The following is a 24,793-nucleotide window of genomic DNA, read 5'->3' as shown; positions in this document are numbered from 1 at the left end:
CGCTCACTTAAGTTGAGTTTTATATTAGAGATTTGAACTCAAGATCTCTAATTAAGAGAGAAATGTCTCTGACCAACAAGTAAAGCACCACATAATTACATGTTCTTTCATTATTTATATTGGAGAATGTGGCATATCCAACCCATGTGGAGGGAGGGAGATAGGAAGAGAGAAATTGAGATTGTCATATGGAACAAACATGCATCAGATCCATGCTGTCTGTCAGTGTCCGTCACATTTTCACCATGGATCTGGAAATTCAGTAAAATTCATAAGTTACAAGACCACACTGCAGGGAACGATGTAAAATCATTCCTAAAACCGTTAAATTCACATGGTTTGGCCAACATAAGCATTAAAATGTCTTAGTTTTCGAGGAATATATATGTTAATCCTGGTGTGGAATGGGAGAGAGAATTGGATTGCATATAAGCACCACAGTGGACCCCACATGCAATTTGGACTATTTTAATGATGGGACTTCTCATCTCGGTTGTCCTCCATGGTGTGGCCCACTTGAGTTGAATTAGCCTGAGTTTTGAAGCCCTAGTGTACAAACACTGGGTGATGCACTTGTTTGATGGCGTGGATCTCATCCACATGAAGATGTTCCCTCATGCGTGCACATTGGAAATTGGATCAAGAGAATCACAGAAAAAAAAAAAAACTTGGGTGAAAAGATTTACCGCAAGTAAAAGATAATCTGTTGGCTAGCAATGTGGATGAAATTTGAGCTTTCAGTTGGACAACAGTTACATTTTCAAGTTATTAAAATATCCTACCTTTGATTTAAAAACCTTAAATTGGAAAGATGTCATGCGACAGAAAAAAGCACTTACATATTAATGTTTCAAAGATAATTGGTGAACAAGGTAATTGGCATACACATAAAAAAATCAAGATAAATTGAAAGATACCTCTGCCAGGAGGAGGCCAATTCAGTTGTCAGATGTTGTCAACAGATCCAAAGCATCTGATAAGGAAGAAGAATCAACAATGAACTTATCTTCCTCTTCTGCAAGAAAATTGACACTACATTCTTGGAGCCGATGCCGAAGAATTCCACATTCATGCAGCAGTTTCACCCTTGCAGTTTTTGCATGTTCCCTTCTTTGCTTTTCCTTTTGAAGAATCCTCTGAAAGTGCATATAAAATGGAAAACAAGAAATATTTTGAAAACTAGAAACACTTTCCACCACAATCGGGTTCAGGAATTTTGGTGCATCACTTCAGGGGAATGACCTAGCTTGATCAAGATTAGAAACAGGAGTTCTCATAACTTTATAGGAATTTTGGTGCATCATTTGTCTATGGAATATGTACATAGATGAGCATGCATATATGTGCGTATCTACAAACATCAATACACTACAATGCATTCTCCCTTGTTTTCCCAGTCCTTGCAAACAGCAGAAAATAAGGTGGGAGAGTAAGCACACCAATGAAAGCTATCTCATCAACCAGAGCATCTTTAAAATTTATTTTTTTAAAAAAAACAATATATCTTTGTATATATAATCAGAGGAAGTACAAAAAGAAGATTTCAGGTGGGCCCCCCAAAGTTAGGCCTCACCTATCATATAATAAGGAAAGCAAAAACATGAAAAGGAGCCCATAGCCTAACACCAGATTAGTACTGGACAACAAGGACCGCTCTCGGTTCCGCAACTCTCAGATTTATCTCTTCTGCTGATGCTAACATCTCAACTGTAGAACTAGTCAAAAAACTAGTTTCTCTGGATGTTTGGACACCAATCGGATAGCCTGATCCTTCTTTGTCTTGATTTTTACCAGCCCACCTGTTACATTATCCACAAAGATAACAACCGGAAGCTTGAGACAGCAAAGGCCTCCAAGCACTCCTAGTTGCTGATCAGACCTCTAAAACTACACGCTGTAATACCAACATTGGACTGGATCAGCAGTTAGTGCAAGCTTCAGATACGGAAGCAACATCTTCTTGAAGATGCATGCATGCAAGAGTCTCCCATACTAAACTCTTCAAAGTTCATAGTATTTTTATTTTTTATTTTTATTGCGGAAAGATCATTGTCATCCCCATAACTACTGTGTGCAGGTAGGTTGGCCTACACATTTGATGGGGGAAGCTTGACTGGACGATTGGGATGAGTATTGCATTAATCAATTTGGCCTCTAGGTGATACACTGATTGGCCAGTATTGATGGGTGGCATATGGACAATGGTTCAGATATTGAGTTTTTGTATGTATATTTATAACGTATGTGATTGCTTGCCTCTGATTTCTTCACATGAATCAGGGACTTCCAAGCTGCCACCAAGGTGGATAAGGTGGTTGTTCTGTGGACAGCTAACACAGAAAGATACAGTGATGTAGTTGTTAGGTTGAACAATACCACAGAAAATCTCTTGACATCTTTGGACAGGAATGAAGCAGAAATATCTCCGTCAATGTTGTATGCTTTAGCATGTGTACTAGAGAATGTTCCTTTCATCAACGGAAGCCCACAAAACACCTTTGTTCCAGGTTTGAAATTAAGATTTAAAACTTCATACAGCTTTGAATGAAAACCTATGAATGGAAAGTTCTAGTTCTTAAACATGTCCTTTGTTCACTGATTTTATAGGTCTGATTGATTTGGCTATACAGAGGAACAATTTAATTGGTGGAGACTATTTTAAGAGTGGGCAGACCAAAATGAAATTGGTCTTAGTAGATTTCCTGGTTGGTGCTGGTATTAAGGTACATACAAGTTTGTTCTTTAGTAACATAAGGAGATGAAAATGCAATTGGAGTGTGTTTGGCTTTTGTGTTTGCAATGCTTGAAACTAGAGTGAAAGTTTAGTTCCACTGTTTTCTTTGATTTTATGATAGGACTCTGTTCATCTGCAAGTAAATCTAATTTAGTTGGTCTTTAGATCTTCTTAGTTTAAAATCAAAGAAATATACAATTAAAATTTATTTGATTCCCATTCTTCAATGGACTGAAAAGGAGAATATATATACATTTTCTTTGGGCCTGTTTTGGTGGCAGCCATTTACCATTGAAAATGAATATTGGTGTGCCTGTGGTCCCTCCTTTGAAAAGAAATTGAGTGGTTGTCCTCGGAGGAAATGACTTTGGTTGGCTGTTTTTTATCACCAATCCAAACAGAACACATGCTACTGCATCTTGCATGTGTGCTTGATCCAAATTGTCCATTAGATGTGCCCACTCATGATTTTACTGCCAATCCAAACAGCCCCATGCTAATGCATCTTGCATGTGTGTGCGATCCAAATTGTCCATTGGATGCACCTTGTCATGATTTTACTGCAGCCAATCCAAATGGTGCACATGCTAATGCATCTTGCATGTGTGCATGATTGAAATTGTCCATTAGATGTACCCTGTCATGGAACTCCCCATCATGCATCTGTTTTTTCATGTGGGCCATTGTTGAAAGGGAAATCTAAACCATATATTGAGTTTCTCTGTACACACATGGCCTATGTCCGTGACCCTTTTGGATCATTCCAATCATGGATGAAGCTGTTGCCCGAAAACCAACCTGATTGGATGATCTAAAATTTGGAGCTCTGGCCTCTTCATGAATCGAATGTTTTGTACCCTAAGCACAATGATGCAGGACAATTAACCACTTGCTCTAAAAGCTTGAACTGTTAGAGCGTGGCGAATCAATCCCTTTATCTCATAGCCCAGGCCCCCACATCGCATGGGTTAGGACCTCGGCCGAACCCCCCTCGTGGGCCCCTAATCACATGGGGCCAGCCTCACACGGGCCGCCCACCATAAGTGTGCCCCTGCATCCCATGGGCAACCCCACTCGAGCCTGGTGTGAAAATGCCCCTGCATTACACAACCTTAAGGCCATTCCCCCATCCCCAGCAGATGACATTTGCGTTTCCGGAATAGCAAACAGCTATTTGCGGTGTTGCTGCTTTTCACCCACCTTATACATTACCTTCAACTTCTGCTACTATTAGATAAGACAATCTGTAAATAGATTCTTGATTTGTAATTAGTCTTGTAATTCTTTAGATTTTGTATTAATTTTCTAGATTTGGTTTATTCTATTTTTAGACCTGTACCATCTCTATAAGAGTGCTTTTCCATTTCAATGAAATATAGTGAGATTCTTCACTTTACAGCTATCTAGTCATGAGTACTTATTGCTTTGCATGTTTTCAGGTGGGTCATATGATTCAAGCATAATCGGATCCACAGAAGAGGGATGAGTATCTCCATAGGTTGATGGAACTTTCAAATCAGGTCACTGAATTTTGTTTGGATTAGATTTCAAGTGTCGGCATTTGCTTGATGTTAGAACTTCAAAGTTCATCTTTTCTTTCATTTGTTCCCTTCCCCTGCTTTTCACTAGTGTCAAGCACAATCCTCAATAAGTTGCTACTGATAAGCTTGTCGTCTAATCTGCAGAAATGGTCAGAAATTATTGGACAGGCACGCCAGGATTTGAACATTCTGAAGGATCCGGATGTAATCAGAACTGTACTTAACATATTGCAGGTACTCCTGTCTAAGCACAATTAGATGGTAGATTTTCCAGGTGACTCAGAGCTACAGCAACTGCTTCACATCTCCAGGTACTTGTTGAAGAAGTGCATTATGGATTAAAAAATGGCTATTTGACATAAATCACTGATTTCTATTGAGTCATGCTTCTATCGCTATTTTCACCGTATAATATCTCATACAATGTGAGCAACGTTTGAAATTTTGATCAAGTTGGGTGCTTGTGTAACGTTTACATTTATACATGTGTGGGTTATTTGGAGGGAAATCCCTTGAAATGCAACTAAGAAAGAACAAAAAACACAATTCTTTTTTTGATTTGCTATAGCCATAATACAAGGTCTGACCTGGACAAAGTTTCTATTTTCTTAGTTTTTAACTTGGCATTAACAGCCAAGGATATCATCCTTATGTAATGTGATGGATTATTATGCGTGTGGTGCAAGGCAAAAGTGAAAAAGGAAAAATATATGAGATTCTTGCTTAATTATCTTTTTTTTTTTCTACAGGTGGTCACTTGGAGCTATCATGTATGAAATGCTTGTGGGTTATCCACCATTTTACTCCAATGAACCAATGTCAACCTGTAGAAAGGTAAAGATAAGATTCAGGATATTGTATTCGTGTTTGTTTTAAATTGATATTTTAGGACATGCATGTTTCTATCACTGAGGTGTTGGTATCGATTCCCTAGTGGGGGTGGCTAACAGTGAAGTGTGAACTGACAGTGGGTGTACTAACAAGCTAACCAAAAAATAAAAAATAAAATGCATGTTTCTATCACAGGGAAAGGAAAAACTGGAAAAGGAATGTAAGAGTTCTTGTCATACCTTTTTATTTTTATATGCCAACTGCTGCACTAGTTTATTTGATTTAATTTTAAATTTTGCATCTCATGTTCTGTATTTTAAACCTAATATTTACTTTAGCTTGAGAAAATGGTCTAATTTCAGGGTTTTCCACATCTTGATGTTAGAATAAAGTGGCCGAATGATCTTTACTTTAATGGCCTTACAGCTGGTGGCATCCTGTGCACCTCAATATATAAATCAAATAGGTTCAATGTGAGTTCTGGCAAAAGTGCTTGTTTCTTCTATTGATAACCTATTTTGCTTTGTTAGTCAGCATGGTCGCCCATTGTCTTTAACATCAAGATGTGGACCATTGTCTTTAATTGGTTTGTCAATCAATTTTAAAGTCTACAAATACATACAATTTCTCCATTTTTTGTGGACTTTCAAATCGATTGACCCATTTTCCTTCATTTCACATTTGAATATATTTTATTTTCAAAAGTAGGCCATGTTTAAATAATTAATTGACATGAAATCCTTGCAAGAATTGGCTTGGATGTGGATAATGAGAAATCTACTATGTGATTTCTTGTGTACTATAGTTGTGATTTCTTTTGTGTAATCAACTTTCAATTTTCTATGGGTATCTTTAGGTGACCTCATGCAAGTTGTAACGTCAAATGGGAGGTCCTTTCAAGCCTCCAAAGTAAAAAAGATATAATGTTATTAACTGTTATTATCTTTATTGAATATACTAGCTGTTTTCTAGCTTGCGTGTATTGAATTAACTTTGTATTTTGTCTAGCACTAAACTAGTTAAAAGTTACATCTACAGGTGTAAACGGGATTGGGAGGTATTCCAAGGGTTTCTAAATCATCCTAGGGTTTCAAAGGGGTGTAGCAAGGGTGAGATTCGAGGTTGTTCAAATCGGGTAGGCTTTCTCTCTTTGTAATTTCTGCTTTCATAGTTATCATTTGTCGCTTTTTGCCATGGTTTTTTCCCGAAAGGGTTTTTCCATGTTAAAATTGTCGTGTTCTTCTTCCTTTTGCCTGGTGCTTTCTGATTGCTATCCTACATTCATCTTTGTGTGCTTCCACGGTTCCCCCAACACCCACCAATTACCATATCAATCTAGTTTGTAAGTTTAGGCATCTAAGTAGGTCGTAGGACCCACAATATGTATGTATGTATGTCAAGGTTTGCACCTATGTTGCTGCAAATCCTCGGTGCTTGATTCTAGCATAAATACTTGTAACCTCTGTTTTTGCGAACCCTTCATGTTTGATTCTAGCTTAACTTTCGATGCTGTTATTTGGATATGCTTTTTTATTTTCTCATGTTCCTTTAGATGCTAATGGCTTTTGAGTGATTATTTTACCTTATATTTTGTCTTTGTTTTCTGTTTGCGTGTTTCATTCCAGGTTTGTCATTGAAGTTTGCAATTGGCTGACTTTTCTTGATTTGATTGTTATCCAAATTGAGGCTAGCTTCTAATAACATGCATTGCTCATTTTTTCTTTCTTAGTTCCATTTTGGCTTGTTCATGACATGGATGTTCAAGACACCCTTTCAGCCATGTTAACTGCTTTGACCATTTGACAAATGTAACTCAATGGACAGCTACTCTCCGGCCAATGAGATGATGTGAGCATTCCTCCAGCTGATAATAGCACAAGAAATCTTACAATTTGATTCATGATCTATGTATGCTCTTTTCACAGATACATGGATAGCAGCGGGATTCCTTCAACGTTTGCTAACTTGAGAAACATGAAGATCTTGTAAGAGCTTGTGATTACACGAAATGTGGAAACCATCAAAATCATGGGCCCCACCTTTGATTGCTCTTGAACCAACAGTGGCACAAATTATGGTGTGAATCCAATGGGTGTTAAAATGGGAAAAATGGCAATGTTCTGAATGCAACAGACTAATGCCCATAATGCAGAGCTTAGGATCGTTGGCCCCATGATTTCGAACAATTCAATTTTTTCCAATCCTTTAATTTGTTAATATCCACTGGAAAATCTTAATGGATTTCAGGTGGGCATCTGATAACCAATTCACAGGAAAGATACATGATTTCATTGGGAGTTAGAATCTTACCAATTTGTAAGCTAATACTTATGAGTTCTATACTGATTATTACTCCTGTCTTCTCCTTCGGTATGCATGGGATTGCATCATCCATTGGTTGTGGACAGGAATTCTATCCAAACTCAAAGAAGGTTTCCTGCCACATCCTGTTTTGAATTAGGATAGGGATTCCCACCACCTTCAATGATTGTTCATCTAGTGGACCACACATGTACGTCAACTGTGGACAACTAGTCATTCTTTTAGCTTCAAATGGGACCAACCACACATGCAAGTCAATTCTTTTTTTTTCTTTTTTTTTTCTCTTATGGTATTTAGTGTCGGAAGAAACTGACCGGCATCTTGTTGATGAAGTGAGGAAAAGGAAAGAGATTGGCACTCAGAAACAGGACTTCATGCAGATGACACTACACCAAAATTTCAGGTTTGGAACGGGCATATTTTTGGTTTAGGTACAGATTTTAGCCGTTTTAAATTTGAAACAGGTTTAAGCCGTTTCAGATAAAAATAAAAAAACCCTCAAAACAAGGCCCCGGACCTAACCGTCTCTCTCTCTCTCTCTCTCTCTCTCTCTCTCTCTCTCTCTCTCTCTCTCTCTCCGGCGTTTGCGCTCACTCTCCCGCGCTCCCTCTCCCTCTCCATTCCTCTCACTCTCCCGTGCTCATGCTCCCTCTCCCTTCACGGACTCGGCAGCCCAAATCTCCTCCCATTTGCGCTCATCTTCCTCTGTATACTTTGTAGAAAATGAAAATGGATATTGTGCTTATGGTACATCTCTCTCATTCTATTGGATGATCTTGTTTGTCGATTTTCTGAGGTTTGTAATTTTTCTCTGGAAATTAGGGTTTCACAACCCTCTTTCTTTCGCTTGAATTTCATGTGATTCTTCACTTTTTGCTTATTTTGATTTTATTTTATTCTAGGATTTTCGTTTTCTTTTTGTTCAAAATTAGGGTTTGAGTTCTCGATCTGTCATTGGAGTTTTGAATTTTGTGTTGATTGAATCTTTGTTAATCTCGTTTTGATTATGCTCATTTTCTTTTTTGGTTGTTGTGTTTTTTGGATTTCTACTTGCTTGCTATTCGAAGATGAGGGTTTGGGATCTAACAGCTGTTATTTAATTTTCTAGGTTTTGCACTTAGTTTCAGTTTTTTTTTTTTTTAATTGCAGTGTGTTGATTTCCTGTGTCACACAAGCAGTGCTTTGGTATATTGGGATTGTCCTGAATCTCTTTGATGAATGCAATAAAGGGGAAAATTGTCTTGCAGACCTTGTCTTATGGCAAAGGATTTAATATATGAATTGAGAAGTCGCAGTTAAGGATTTCTCATTTAAATTTCAGTTTTTTAAAACAATTTTATTTCAGAAGCTCCAATGCTAACTGCTACTGAATTTTCTCTCTTTTCTTCTCTGGTAGAAATGTATCTGGTTTTTTTTTTTTTTTTCTAGTTGGGAAATAGGCCACAGGATCAACTCTCTCCTTCTCAGTAGGTTACTTTTCTCTGTTGGGATTTTACTTATTTAGCGATTAAAAAAATTTGCAACCGTTGGAATTCAAGTGTGTGATTTTGGTGACTCACTGTCTAGGTTACAGAAATTAACTTGGCAATGAGAAATGTCCACATGGGTGGTGGGACTGGACTCCTTATGCGGGGTTTGAGGGTTCTCTTCACAACACTTACCAACTTGGTGTACTGCAAATGTGCCCATGCAAACATAGTTGTCTAGTCCACTCATCTGGTGGGCCACTTCCCCTGGTGTTTGTTGAATATGGACCATTGGTGACTGGTGTGGTTCTATGCATAAAGAAGGCCTTTTCTCAATCCAGTGTAGCTAAACAGGACATGAAGTACGTAAAGCCTAAGGTTTTTTTCTTTTTCTTTTTCACCGGCAGGGACCCGCCTAGCCGACTGAGGTGGACGACACAAGAACATGTCATACCACTGTTGTACATTTAATCTCTCTGTTTCTTTCATACTTTTTTGGCCCATCCATGAATGGACTAGCCTGATATATGGGAGGGGAACAATCAACATTGGTCCACCTCATTAGAGGCAGTGATCCCACACATATACCACTTTAGACCATGTGTTTGTGCGGATAGGGCATTCCTCTGTTTATTCACTTTGATGAATGAAACTAAGAAATACAGATGGGGACATTACAGGTACGCATTCCAAATGCAGTATGGATCGATCGGATGGTCCGTGGGAGCGACATTGGGTTATGCACAGGCTGGAAAGAATATGTGGGTGATCGCTTGCATTGGCAATTCTTAGAGGTTTCACTTGTGCGTAGGTACATTGTGAGCAGGAACTAGAAGAAGCCACTGAGAAGGCAACATGGCCCATGAAGAACTGCTTGTGCTTCATCGAGGTGATTGTGCACAAGGATGACACTAGTAAAGAACTGTTGGAGTGGGGATCGAGGGTGTCTGCAGCCGACCGCCAAATCCTCAGTAATCCAGCGCCGTCAGATCGGGTCTGCAGCCAACAGCCAACGACCAAATCCTCAGTAATCTGGCTGGTCAGATCAGTTCCTATAATAACGCTTTAGTTAGAGCTTCTCTCTCAGTTTGGTTGAATACATGATGCATGTTTGTTTATTCCCTCCCTCCTATTTTGCTTGTCTGACTGCTTAGGCACATTTAAGCTTCATTAATTCTTTAAATAGATCCCGTGCTTGTGATAATTCAGCTGATGGGTCAATTATAGGAAGTGGACCCCAGTTTCGTACCTTCCAAGCACTGGGATTGATTTGGGGCCTGTGTAATATCTAGGCCCTTCATCAATCATGGCCCAGCGTGACTCGCCCGAACCAAAAAATCAGGAACATGCAGCTGGGAGGGGTGTGACCTAGTGGATGAATGGACAAGCCTATTTCTTTGATCAGTTAACCGATAGATGTACATTGGCATGGGTGGCTGTCCATATTCGAGAATTGCATCTGGGTGTATGCAGCCTTCTCAAGGAAAAATCATGAAGTTTCTAAAGCTTATGAAAAGTCCCAGCATGTAGCAGGTTGGTGTGGGCTCGTAGAAGTCGTTGTTTTGGAAAGCCAGCCCTCTGCTAAGAATGGTTCTACTGCAGTTTCCAAGAAGAAACAAGAATCAAGAGACAGTTCTGATACTGACAACAGCTCAGATGAGGACAATGTTAGTAGTATGCACTATTATTTGCTGGTTGATGAAAACTCTCACTTGTTACTCTTTTACTGAAAAAGGTTGCCTCCCAAGCAAAGAAAATGACTGCACTGTCTCAAAGAATGTACCTACTGTTGCCTCGGAAAAGAAAGTTGAATCAAGTGATTGCTCCTCTGAGAGTGTATCTGAGGAGGATGAGGTTAATAGCTATAAACAACATCTTAATCCTCTTATTATAGTATAATTCATGCCATCGAGCATTATTTGAGATGTACTTATTGTCTTCAAGACCATACACATGTTGCAATTTTCCTGTATGCATGTCTTTGGATCTTGGACGTGTGAAGTTTTTGAGAGAGAGGGAGAGAGCATGGAGTAAACGGCCAGCCCGAAGAGTTTTTCCTCCCCTTCTCTTAATTCTTTTATCATGTTATGTTTCCTTGAGATTTCTTTAGCCTAATCATGTCTGGCTAAGCCTCTTAGCTAGGGTAAGAGGTGAAGCTTGTAGTGAGATGGGAAACTTTTCTTTATGCCTTTGATTTAAGTTTAAGTTGAACTGATTTTGATTCTAGTTTGATTATAAGGAATGCCTTTAGTTTTTAATACTTTGTTGTGACTTAAATTACAATGGATCTGCGGTAGATTTAAGTATTTTCTATGCATACGTAGAGGTTATGATCGTAGGAACCCTGTTGTTCACCATAGTCTCATGGGCATGGTTGGATGATTGAATCCTCCCTAATGTTGATAACTCTCTCAAATTGGATGTGGATTGGTTAAATTCTGTTGTTTACCTTGTCTCCTGGGCATGATTTTGTGATGGAATCAAGTTTAATTCTCATACCTCTCATCTCTTGAAAACTGGATCAAAGGAAGTTCAGATTTGATTTTCATGGTTATATCTTCCGACTGGATGAAGATGGGACTCTTAAGTCCAGTTGTGTTCTTAAATCAAGCATAAATCTCCTTGATCTCTACAAGTGGATCCTCTGAAACCCTAGTTTCCCACCTTTGAATTTTACAAATTTTAGTTAATTAAATTCACAATTATTCCCTTCCTTTTCCCTGGTTTAGATACATCTTCTTCTAGTTCTAGTTCGAGTTATTTTCATATTACGTACAAGGTATAGTCCCTGTGGATTCGACCTCGGTCTTACTAAGATTATTACTACATCACAACCCTATATTTGGGGTGTGAATAAGTTTTTGGCGTCGTTGCCGGGGATTGACGGTTACGTTTTTCTGAAATTAACTAGTTTTAGAATTATGTTAAGGTTAGGTTTTTTTTTTCTAGATTTAGGTTTTTCTGTTTGATTTCTAGAAACTAACCTAATTTTCCTGTTTTGTAGGACCCTGATATAGGCTTTCTAAATTGGTAATCTCTTTCTAATTTTTCTTCCTTTCTATTTCTAGATTAGGATTTGTTTTATAGAAACTTTCTAATTCTAGGTTTTCTTTTATTTTTAGAAACTTTCTTATTTTCTAATTTAGGTTTAGAACTTTCCTAATTCGTTTTAGAAATTTTCTATTTCGTTTTAGGAATTTTCCCTTTTTAGAAACTAGTTTACTTTTTATTTTAGGATCTCTTGCTATTTCTAGACTTTTTATCTTTAGAAACTAACTTGGTTTGTTTTATTTTGTAGGATCTAACTTAGGAACTTTGAATTTGGTAACTTCCTTCCAACTCTTCTCTCTTTCGTTTCCTAAATTTCTATTCTTTTCTTTCCTTTAGGTTTAGGTTAGAATCTGTGATTACGGGCTACGAGTGTTTCATGCCCAAGTGGGTCCGTGACAACACTCGACGTTTCTTGACTGAAGGAGGATTGGTTGAGGGGTTGACTATCCATTGCAGGACTAGACACCGCTCGAGATCCCCATAGTTTATTGAAGTGATGGCTGCAAACCAACCTCTTCTACCCCAACCTAGGGTGGAGGACATCCAGGATGAGAATGAGGTGCATCAAGCACCCCCGTCTCGTACTTTACGAGATTATTTACAACCGGCGGGGGTAAACACGCCCTCATACATGGTTTTTCCTGAAAATACGGGACACATAGATATCAAGCCAAGAGTGATCCAACTCCTTCCTAAATTTCATGGGCTTGAGTCAGAAAATCCATATTTACACCTGAAAGAGTTTGATGAGATCATAGCCACTTTATATTTTCCAAACGTATCTGAGAACACAGTCAAGCTGAAACTCTTTCCCTTTTCTTTGAAAGAGAAAGCTAAGACGTGGTTGCATTCACTACGTCCTAGATCTATTGGCACATGGAATGATATGCAAAGGGAGTTCATAAAGAAATTTTTTCCACATCATAAAATGAACACCCTTAGAAAATCAATCATGAACTTCGCCCAAAAGGAGGATGAAACATTCTTCCAATGTTGGGAAAGGTTCAAGGATCTTGTCAGTTCATGCCCACAACACGGTTTTGAAACGTGGAGCATTACACACTTTTTCTATGATGGACTGACATCTTCCATGCACCAATTGGTTGAGACGATGTGCAATAGGGAATTCATGAATAAAAATGTCGATGATGTGTGGGACTACTTGGATAGACTTGCTGAAAACGCACAATCATGGGACACATACCCAAAATCAAGCACCATGTCTAGGCCGACTCAATCTAAGGAGAGGGGTGGAATGTATCTCCTAAAAGAGGATGATGATATCAATTCTAAAGTGACTAATCTCATAAGGAAATTCGAGGCCATGGAATTAAAGAAGGATAAGGTTAATGAAACTGTTTGCGGTATTTGTGATGGCAACATTCACACAACTGAAAATTATCCAACAATACCTGCCTTTCGAGGGTTGCTGAATGAGGAATCCAATACCGTGAACAATTACCAAAGACCTTTCAATGGACCTACCTCCAATACATACAATCCTAATTAGAGAAATCATCCAAACTTTAGTTAGAGGAATGGACAAACTGCTACCCCTCAAGGTTTAGTTAATCAAATTCCACAACAAGAGAAACCTCAAGAGGACTCGGTTCTAAAACATTTTCAAAAGCAAGAGTTTTTCAATCAGGGTATGCTACAATCCTTTCAAGACCTTACAAAAGCGATACAAGGACTTAAGGCTGAAAATACGATTGGGAATAAGGGGGGCCTCTCAGCTCAACCTCTTCCCAATCTAAAACCGCAATATGAAGTTAGCGACCCAAGTTCTTCAAATTAGATGGAGCAAGCTAAATCTATCGCCACTCTTAAGAGTGGGAAGATCATTGACAAAACCATTCTAGTTAGGGCTGAAAATCCTAAGGAACCGGAAAAGGACGAAGATGATGGATCTAGCCATGCTCTACAAGAATTAGAACCAGAACCTCAAGGGAAGCCGGTTGTTCCATTTCCGCAACGGTTGGTTGCACCAAAACCTCACTCTAACGCTCAAGACATTCTAGAGGTGTTGAAACAAGTGAAGGTCAATATTCCTTTACTTGATGTCATGAGTATGTCTTTCGGAAATATGACTTACTCATGACAGGGATATGTTTAACTCCATAGTCATATCAGTTGTAGGAATTTGGCATATGAAGGTATTTGTTTCACAACATTAAGTAGAGGTTGTGTGTGTATTATTGACCTTCACTTGTTTTCAAGTAGAGGAATATTGACCTTCACTTGTTTCAACACCTCTAAAATGTCCTGAGAGTTAGAGAGAAGTTTTGGTGCAACTAACCGTTGGGGAAATGGAACAACCGGCTTCCCTTGAGGTTTTGGTTCTAATTCTTGTGGAGCATGGCTAGATCCATCATCTTCATTTTCCAGTTCCTTAGGCTTTTCAGCCATAACCGGAATGGTTTTGTCAATGATCTTTCCACTCCTAAGAGTGGTGATAGATTTAGCTTGCTCCATCTGATTTGAAGAGCTTAGGTCGCTAACTTCATATTGCACTTTTGGATTGGGAAGAAGTTGAACTGGGAGGCTCCCCTTATTCTCAATTGTATTTTCAGCCTTAAGTCCTTGTATCACTTTTGTAAAGTCTTGAAAGGCTTGTAGCATACCTTGATTGAAAAGCTCTTGCTTTTGAAAATCTTTTAAAACCGAGTCCTGTTGAGGTTTCTCTTGTTCTGGAATTTGATTAAATAAACCTTGAGGGGTAGCAGTTTGTCCATTCCTCCAACTAAAGTTTGGATGATTTCTCCAACTAGGATTGTATGTATTGGACGTAGGTCTATTGAAAAGTCTTTGATAATTATTCACGGCATTAGATTCCTCATTCAGCAACCCTCGAAAGGCAGGAATTGTTGGACAATTTTCAGTTGTGTGAATGTTGTCATCACAAATACTGCAAACAATGTCATTAACCTTATCCTTCTTTAATTCCATGGCCTCGAATTTCCTTATGAGATTAGTCACTTTAGAATTGATATCATCATCCTCTTTCGGGAGATACATTCCACCCCTCTCCTTAGATTGAGTCGGCCTAGACATGGTGCTTGATTTTGGGTATGTGTCCCATGATTGTGCGTTTTCAGCAAGTCTATCCAAGTAGTCCCATATATCATCGACATTTTTATTCATGAATTCTCCATTGCACATCGTCTCAACCAATTGGTGCATGGAAGATGTCAGTCCATCATAGAAAAAGTGTGTAATGCTCCACGTTTCAAAACCGTGTTGTGGGCATGAACTGACAAGATCCTTGAACCTTTCCTAACATTGGAAGAATGTTTTATCCTCCTTTTGGGCGAAGTTCATGATTGATTTTCTAAGGGTGTTCATTTTATGATGTGGAAAAAATTTCTTTATGAACTCCCTTTACATATCATTCCATGTGCCAATAGATTTAAGACGTAGTGAATGCAATCATGTCTTATCTTTCTCTTTCAAAGAAAAAGGAAAGAGTTTCAGCCTGACTGTGTACTCAAATACATTTGGAAAATATAAAGTGGCTATGATCTCATTAAACTCCTTTAGGTGTAAATATGGATTTTCTTACACAAGCCCATAAAGTTTAGGAAGGAGTTGGATCACTCCTGGCTTGATATCCATGTGTCCTGTATTTTCAAGAAAAACCATGCATGAGGGCGTGCTTACCCCCGCCGGTTGTAAATAATCTCGTAAAGTACGAGACGGGGGTGCTTGATGCACCTCATTCTCATCTTGGATGTCCTCCACCCTAGGTTGGGGTAGAAGAAGTTGGTTTGCAGCCATCATTGCAATTAACTATGGGGATCTCGAGCGGTGTCTAGTCCTGCGATGGATAGTCAACCCCTCAACCAATCCTCCTTCAATCAAGAGACGTCGAGTATTGTCACGGACCCACTTGGGCATGAAACACTCACAGCCCTCAATCACAGATTCTAACCTAAACCTAAAGGAAAGAAAAGAATAGAAATCTAGGAAATGAAAGAGAGAAGTGTTGGAAGGAAGTTACCAAATTCGAAGTTCCTAAGTTAGATCTTGTAAAATAAAACAAACCAAATTAGTTTCTAAAGATAAAAAGTCTAAAAATAGCAAGAGATCCTAAAATAGAAAGTAAACTAGTTTCTAAAAAGGGAAAATTTCTAAAAGAAAATAGAAAATTTCTAAAACAAATTAGGAAAGTTCTAAACCTAAATTAGAAAATAAGAAAGTTTCTAAAAATTAAAAAAACCTAGAATTAGAAAGTTTCTATAAAACAAATCCTAATCTAGAAATAGAAAGGAAGAAAAATTAGAAGGAGATTACCAATTTAGAAAGCTTATATTAGGGTCCTACAAAACAGGAAAATTAGGTTTTAAAAATCAAATAGAAAAACCTAAATCTAGAAAAAAAAAAAAACTTAATCTTAACTTAATTCTAAAACTAGTTAATTTCAAAAAAACGTAACCGTGAATCCCCGGCAACGGCACTCCAAGTATAGGGTTGCGATGTAGTAATAATCTTGGTAAGATCGAGGTCGAATCCACAGGGAGTGTACCTTGTACGTAATCTAAAAATAACTAGAAGTAGAACAAGAAGAAGATGTATGTAAACCAGGGAAAAGGAAGGGAATAATTGTGAATTTAATTAACTAAAATTTGTGAAATTCAAAGGTGGGAAACTAGGGTTTCAGAGCATCCACTTGTAGAGATCAGGGAGATCTATGCTTGATTCAAGAACACAACTGGACTTAAGAGTCTCATCTTCATCTAGTCGGAAGATATAACCATAAAAACCAAATTTGAACTTCCTTTGATCCAGTTTTCAAGAGATAAGAGGTATGAGAATTAGACATGAGAATTAGAGTTGATTCCATCACAAAACCATGGCCAGGAGACAAGGTAAACAATAGAATTTAACCAATCCACATCCAATTTGAGAGAGTTATGAACGTTAGAAAGGATTCAATCATCCAACCATGCCCATGAGACGATGGTGAACAACAGGGTTCCTACGATCATAACCTCTGCGTATGCATAGAAAATACCCAAAGCTATCGCAGATCCATTGTAATTTAAGTCACAACAAACCATAAACTAAAGGCATTCCTTATAATCAAACTAGAATCAAAATCAGTTCAACTTAAACTTAAATCAAAGGTATAAAAAAAAGTCTCCCATCTCACTATAAGCTTCACCTCTTAGCCCTAGCTAAGAGGCTTAGCCAGACATGATTAGGCTAAAGAAATCTCAAGGAAACATAACATGATAAAAGAATTAAGAGAAGGGAAGGAAAAACTCTTTGGGCTGGCCGTTTACTCCATGCTTTCTCTCCCTCTCTCTCAAAAACTTCACACGTCCAAGATAGCCTGAATCTTTTTTTCTCTCTCCCTTTTATAGAAGCCATGATGTCGGTGGAGGCTGAAAACGCAGCTCTTTACGCACAAGGGTGGTCGCGCAGTGACATGCGCAAGAGAAAACGCACCAATTTTGCGTTTGGCTTGGATTTTCGGCCAATGGATGCCTCACATGCAAGATCTGAGACGTTCAGACTTCTTGGCCCTGGTAGGCCCCACATTGGTGATGTTTTGGACGGTTTAGATCGTCAAACCGATCACAATCTTGCCAACCGAACAGCCCACAGTGGCCGGCGTTCTCGGACGCACGGCCTTGCGCAAGTTCTTGCGCTGTGGTGATGGTGGGCCCATGATTGATGTCTTCATGGAAATCCAGTCCGTCCATTGAATGCGTGTCGAAAAACCAATTGGAAATGGATGGTTTCGGCTTGGATTCGGTGTGGCCCACAGGATTTTTCTTGCCACCGTCCGTCCTGCCTTTGAACGGTTCGGAACCCATCCTAGCTGTTTCTTGGATTTTTTTCACCCAGCTAGGTAAGACGGATCTTGGGGTTCTAATGGACGGTCCAGATTAATCATCTGGGCCAAGATGGTGGCCCACAGAGACCCAACCGCAAGTCGGGAGACGGAATTTCGCGGGTCAACAGTTTTTGACTGCTTTGACCAGTTCAGTGCACAGCGCCCACATCCATGCTGTGCACTTGCATAATGCATGGTGTGGCCTTCTTTGATGTTTTTAACAAATCCACACCGTCCATCTATCTTCCCGTCTAATTCAAGTGGTTGAGACCAAAATTGTAGCATATCCAGGTATCAAGTAGGCCCAGATTGATGATTCATGGGATTGTCTGTCCTTTGAGCCACTTTTACAGGGATTCAAGGGATGAATTTCGACATATACGGTTAATTTATGGTCCTCAGGCTAGATATAAAGTTTTGAACTGAACGGATGATGGGAACTCTGTGATCTTGCATTCTGGACGATTTTCAAGCCCCGTGGACTTCCATTACTTGATTTTCTCGGATCTGTAAATTCCTCGATCTTGGTCCACCACCTATGGGTACTCGAACTCTTGACTGGGAGTTGAAACTCTTGAGAGTCTACAACCTGAGCAAGAGTAAGGACTAGGAGTCCAGGCTCTTGAATTCACCTTATAACACAAACACGATTAAAATAGGCTGTTAAACAATATCATGTTTATTAATTTAGGTAATAACTGAAGTTTAATATCAAATATTTGACCCTCAATAGCATGTAAACCACTTATACAGTAACTCCCTCAAGCCTTATTCTATATTCTGTGGGATCTTCTTAAGAAGCTTCTTCACTGCTTTTGCCTAAAAAAGAAGCAAATCATTCCATATAAATGGTACCATATAACAAGAAAATCTTTGTTTCTTACCTGTTTCCGCTAGGAACAAATATAAACATGTGAGGCCTCTCCTGCATAACAAATAGTAAACAATGTTGAAACTAGACTAAGGAAAATGGTCATATAGTGATAGTCAACACAAATGAGTACATAAAGATGATGCAAGCAGATATATCATGTAATTAGCAATTTGGCAACTGAAATAAAATTGTTTATGGAACACAAACTCTCATTTTGTAAAAGACTCTAATTGTCCAAAAGAAAATAAATAATCCTGCAAGTCTGCACCGTTCAAATGCCAACTGATACTGCAGTAGAATTATAAAACATATGCAACTTTGTGAGATAATATGTACTACAGGGAAGGTGGAAGAGAGTCAATCATCTGCACAAAACTTATTCCACTCACAATTATAGAGTCATTCTAAACCTCCTTGAGTTGTGGATGTCTTATGGTTAGTTTACAATATTCTTAGAAATGTGACATCATTTTGTTATTCATGGCTAAACCAAGAAATCTTGTATCAAAACCTTTTTCATGAGTCTCATGATCTTGCTCTTTAAATTGCAAAACACAGATAGATGCAGATATAGACAACCTACAATAATTGGATCATTAGGAAAAACTGGAGTACTCAACGTAGATTCTTGGATATTTGCATAAGGTATTCGCTGCACAAAGACTTGGAATTCTAATTCAAATGGGGTTTTGAACGCCTGACATAGTTTTGTTGAACCATTGTTTCTGTTTTTCTTTTCTTTTCTTCTTCTTCTTTTCCTTCCTTTTTATTTTTTTATTTTGACAAGATTTCTCACTGCATTCAGAAACTGTATCTGCTAATGAGTCCCTTATACGATTTTTTTAATGTACTTAGATAATGCATGGTTTTTTTTTAAAGATTAAAATATGTAAGCGGTTGTTTTAAGTTATCGAATTTGAAGAAAAAAGTCAAACTTGTGTACTAGTTGCTATTTTGGATGGACTGTTTTGTTCTGTTTATCATCTCCTCACTTTATGCAATGTATTAAGGGATCCGTTGGTTTTATCCTCTATGAATTTTCCTTTTTTGAACTTTAAGCGTGAACTCTTGCAAAAATTGCATGAACCTGCAGCTGCCGTCTCCTCTAAAGTTTTGGTGCACCCACGAATGATCTAGGGTCATCTACTGAGTGTTTTTTAATGTGTAGATGATACCTTTTATTGCAAATATTACCTTTTTTATTTTTCTCTATTACTCAGCCTGTGTACATCTTGTGCATGACCCTGCCTATGATTGATAATTGCAGTTCTTATCTTGGTTTCTCATTGTATGTTTTATTTAGTTGGGAATCATTTCACAAAGAATCATGGATTAGATCGACACAAGCTTGTATTAAAAACGGCTATTGATGCAGGTCTCAAAGTCCGTTTATGTAAAAGTGGAGAAGTTTATGAATGTCGAATGATACTCCCATGCTATGCACATCAGCTCCACGGTGATGTCTTTTGCTTTCAGTCATAAATAGATGGAAAATAGAACTTAGACAAAGTTCCAAAGCCTTACATATTACTTCTACGTGTTGTATCAGCCACTTTAAATTCTTGATACATATTGGCTAATTCACTACAACAAAGTGCAGCATTGCCGGCACCTTTTTTCCAGCGCACAAGATGTAGTGCCGGCGTATATAAAGTGAATTTCTACTGTGAATTATCCTGAGTTTTGGAGCCCTAGTCCAAACACAGGGTGATGCACTTGTTTGATGGGGTGGATCTCATCCACTTGAAGATGTTCCCTCATGCGTGCACATTGTTGGATCAAGAGAATCACAGGAAAAAAAAACTTGGGTGAAAAGATTTACTGCAAGTAAAAGATAATCCGTTGGCTAGCAATGTGGGTGAAATTTTAGCTTTCAGTTGGACAACAGTTACATTTTCAAGTTCTTAAAATATCATGCCTTTGATTAAAAAAACATTATCATATTCTTTGAATATTAGAATTCTAAAAATTAATTGTGAGGGCAAAATTGCCCAAACGTTTCTCATATTTTGTGGAGCATAGATATTTTACCCATATCACTATTTACAATACTTATAAATAATATTAATTTGATTATTAAATAATGAGTCGAGTCATGTAAAAGCCTATTTAAGTCCTCAAGTCAACCCATCGGAGCAACACTAACCGAGTCAACTCCCAACACACACACACACACACATACTTCCCCCTCATCTAGCCGTTGGTTTAATGTTAGCTATTGGGGTCCACCATTAACAAGATTCCCGGTCTAGCCCATGGCTTACCATTAACTAACAAGGCCCACCATAAACTAGATTGTCTGTCACGCGCACCATGGCCTGTATCCAATTTGATGAAGGGATGCCCCAAAAAACCAAGCTGCCACACCTTGTATTTCTAGGGTAAGGAGCACTTTTACATTGTTTTTTATGGTGCGGCTCACTTGAGTATTGCTTAGCTTGATTTTTGGGCATCCCATCTTCATGTTGGGGTGCATTTGATGCACAGTTTGGATGCCACACAAACATTGCAATTGGGCCCAAAGACAATTGAAGGCATTTGGTAATTTATCTTCAATGTCGAAAAATATGCTCTTTTGAACTCAAGTTTGTTTTTTTTTAAAAAAAAAAAATTTAATTTTTTTTTAATTTTTTTAAAAGCAGTTTTAACATCAATCTGAAAATCAGCATTCATAGATTACCGAGTTCACAAACAATTCAAAGCGTATGGTAATTTAAATCCATTGAAACGTAGATTCTTTTAAACACACGTGAAGGAAAAGAGAGTTTCAACATCCATTGAAATATCCAACATGTTTTGATCAGCACTCAAACATAGTGTGATTGCTGTGCAGCTTAATGATAACGGTGAGATAATAGAGGTATTAGTTTATTTTTTTGAAATGATTGTAATGACTTTAGTGAAGTGGAAAAAAAAAAAAAAACAAAGGGATTTTATGGTTATGATCTATGGGTCATGCATCATGTTGGTATTCAATGGCTAGGTAGTGAGGTCCACCATGATTTATATATTTTATCCACTCCCTCCATCCATTTTACCAGATAATTTTACCAGCCTATATAAAATGGTTGAAAGGCCCGGAAAGGTTCCAACGATCACTGTGAGGCCCATAAAGGTTTCAACGGTGGAGATCATGGTACTGGAGACTTGCTTTGGATATGGTTCAATTATCGTCTCAAACCCTTAGCCCAACATAGTTTACTTGGTACAATCCGATTTCCAAGTTTGGATGAACCTGATGTTTGTATTATCCCTTGATCCGTTTCTTCTTAACATTATCAACAAGTGATGGCAAATAAACATTACTTTTAATGGTGAGATGAGACGATCAATCACCAATGTATCAAGGTGGGCCCCACGGTGGAGATGAATACCTAATCCGATCCCACCCACTGTTGAATCCTTCCTAGGTGGGCCCCACTTGCCATCCAACCTGCTAATAAGGTCAGTTCTGAGTTCATGTCCTAAAAATGATGGGGCAAAATCGAGTGGTGGGGCCCACAGAAGTTTGCCCACGTCAACGTTGGTCTCCCTCCAAACGACTCATGCAAGTGTAAATACCTCTAGCCCAAAATTCAGGTTGGTCCGCTCATCGAATGGGCCATGGGTGGTACCAAATCGGTATTGAGAATGAAGTATAAAACATCATATCAACAACATATAGGAATATAGTAAAAAATTGACAGGAAAATAAAAATCTATTCATCCAAATGACTCCCAAAGCACATAACACTCCACCAGTACAGTAACTTCTTATTCATATCTATACTACTACTACTACTAATTAGATTTAAACTGCTGCTGCTAGACTTATTCTTCTTCTTCCTCTTCTTTCCAGCATTTGAGGATGGATCTTGGGGACCCGCATCCGCCAGCCTTGTAACTCTGGTAGACCACGCAAGCCCCTTCTCCAAGCTCCTGCATGCTCCTCTTCCCGCACACGTACCCTGTCACGTCATCCAGCTCTTCTCCCACCCATCCCATCTCCTCGCCTCCTACCGCATGTATAGCAATAGAAAACTCTGCCGGTTGGAAACAGGCCAGCACCCTCTCAACCAATTGGCCCAGATTGACCTCCTTCGCATTGCAACCCGCTGCTTCAAAGCTTGCATAGCTAAAGCCATCTTCTGGCGTAACATGGATGGTTGAGATCGCAACTCCCTCAATGCTGTTCATGGAGTAGCCACATGGGTCAAACTCAAAATCACATATATCAGAACCGGGCAGAATCTTCCGTATGCCTGAGGCTGTAGTCATCTCTGCTGCTGAGCTTGTTTTCGTCTTGTAGAATACAGAGGCCAGCTTCGTATCCAGACCAGTCATGCACATTTCCAGAGTGCAAAGCGGGCCACCATCTTCGGCCGCTGATGCTGCGCAAGCAGAATAAATGTGCCACTGCTGGGATTCAACAAGACTGCTCATCACATAGGCCTTGCCACCAGAGCCGAGGTTGCCAAAGTGGTCATTGAGGATGGTCACCTCCTCTGAGAAGTTGCGGTGAGGAAATGGCTGAGCCCCCGGAAATATGAAGCTTCCGCGAGTGTATGTAACAGCTTTTACAGAGAGGGACAGAGATTTAGACAGATTGAGGATTGGTGGAATTGAGAGCAGCAGCTTTGTGGTGCCGCATGTTTTGATTATGATTTTGTAGGGATAAACAAAGAGGCTAGACTCGGAGAGGACATATGAGTCTACGTGATCGTTTGACAGGGATGACACTATCGTGCACTCGGCAGGTTTCAGTATCTCATCAATTTGACATTTGGAGAGCAAACGGAGGCCCTTCCCTTGGGGATCAGCAAAGATGAATGGCTTGAAGAAAGAGATCTCCAGCCTCTTTTCATAGCCCTCAAATCCAATGGCAGAGACAGGGAAGGCCATCTCTGAAGTGAAGAGAAAATGAAGTGCCGGGAGCAGAGAAAGTCACAAGAAGAGGAGCAGAGAAAGAGAGGAGAAGATGAGCAGCTAAAACGGAAACAGAAATTAAAAAATGATAGGGTTGGTTATTAGAGTGCTTCAGGAGATTATATCAGGGTTAGGGGCGTCAGGATGGCTTCCGTGCACACTGCAAGTGAAACGAACATAGGCCACTTAGGTTAGCATTCACAGACGAAGAAGAAGAAAAGAAAAGAAAAGAAAAGAAAAGGAAAGGTTGGGATAGGAAAAGGAAAAATAAAAATCCTAGTGTTGGTACTGGCGTCCAAAGATGCCTTTGAACTAATCACCTACAACCAATTTATGGTAACCTTCAACCCTTTTCACAAGGCATAAATGGAGGAACATGGTATACAACCAGTTGTTGGTGATTAGTCGTGTCAACAAAAATCCTGATGAAAGACTTCAATGATGTGAGTCTAACAGAGTGAGATTTGTTATGTTCACTCCCAGATTCCAAGAGTTTTGTGGAAATTCTATGTAGCCACAAGATGTAAGAGAAGTAAATTAGGAGAGGTCACTTACGTTGGAGTAAGCAGCAGATCGGAACTTCTTGATCCCACCGTTTGGGCGAACGTATTCAATGCTGTAGCCTAGAGGAGCTTCGTAAGCTAATGATTTACTACTGCTAGACTTCTTCTTACCACCTTTTGCCTCCATTAGATCATTCAGCCTTTTACTGGCAAACCATAAACAAATACAAGTGAATACATCAACATTATCACCCCAGGGTATCATATCAGGTTTTTTTTTTTTTTAATAAAAAAAATAAAAAATCATAATCTGATGAAACCTACTCAGAAAAGATAAAATTCAATAAACGATGTTTGACAATTAGAATCTGAATGCATCAAAGCTTCATAAATTTCCAAGAAATTCAACATCAGTGCAATTACAATTTTTGCAACAAAGCTAAAATCTTCAATATAAGAAACTCATTTGACAAGTTTGCATTATACAAGTTTCATACAATTATCTTTTCAAAATTTGAGTTTCAAAAACCCTTTGCTCATTTCAAAACCTCTAATTTGTCAAACTTCTAAATCAGCCACAATCTCAGAAAAATTTGTAAATAATAAAATTCATATTACAACAATACAAAATATCTGCCCCAAAAATGAGGTAAAAATGACACACCTAAAGAAAATTACATGAATAACAGTTAACAACAACAATTATTATTATTATTATTTTGAT

The 24,793-nt window shown here is 38.7% G+C and overlaps 1 protein-coding gene, 1 long non-coding RNA gene and 1 other non-coding gene across 3 annotated transcripts; 1 reads left to right on the top strand and 2 right to left on the bottom strand.

Moving 5' to 3' along the window:
* Positions 1–8,344: 8,344 nt before the first annotated feature.
* Positions 8,345–20,121, top strand: LOC131257987 (uncharacterized). The gene is made up of 3 exons (XR_009177751.1): positions 8,345–8,722; positions 9,575–10,748; positions 20,037–20,121. It is a non-coding gene; the product is annotated as an uncharacterized LOC131257987 (long non-coding RNA).
* LOC131217914 (small nucleolar RNA R71) lies at positions 12,880–12,986 on the bottom strand. Its single transcript, XR_009157499.1, has one exon. It is a non-coding gene; the product is annotated as a small nucleolar RNA R71 (small nucleolar RNA).
* A 2,219-nt stretch (positions 20,122–22,340) lies between the features above and the next one.
* LOC131257986 (S-adenosylmethionine decarboxylase proenzyme) lies at positions 22,341–23,705 on the bottom strand. The gene has a single exon (XM_058258998.1). The coding sequence runs from the start codon at positions 23,540–23,542 to the stop codon at positions 22,472–22,474; it is 1,071 nt and encodes a 356-aa protein (XP_058114981.1). The 5' UTR covers positions 23,543–23,705; the 3' UTR covers positions 22,341–22,471.
* Between the last annotated feature and the right edge of the window lie 1,088 nt (positions 23,706–24,793).

Source organism: Magnolia sinica, chromosome 10 (assembly GCF_029962835.1).
Source record: "Magnolia sinica isolate HGM2019 chromosome 10, MsV1, whole genome shotgun sequence".
In the NCBI taxonomy this organism is placed as follows: domain Eukaryota; kingdom Viridiplantae; phylum Streptophyta; class Magnoliopsida; order Magnoliales; family Magnoliaceae; genus Magnolia; species Magnolia sinica.
This window is presented reverse-complemented; position numbering and strand designations above follow the sequence as displayed.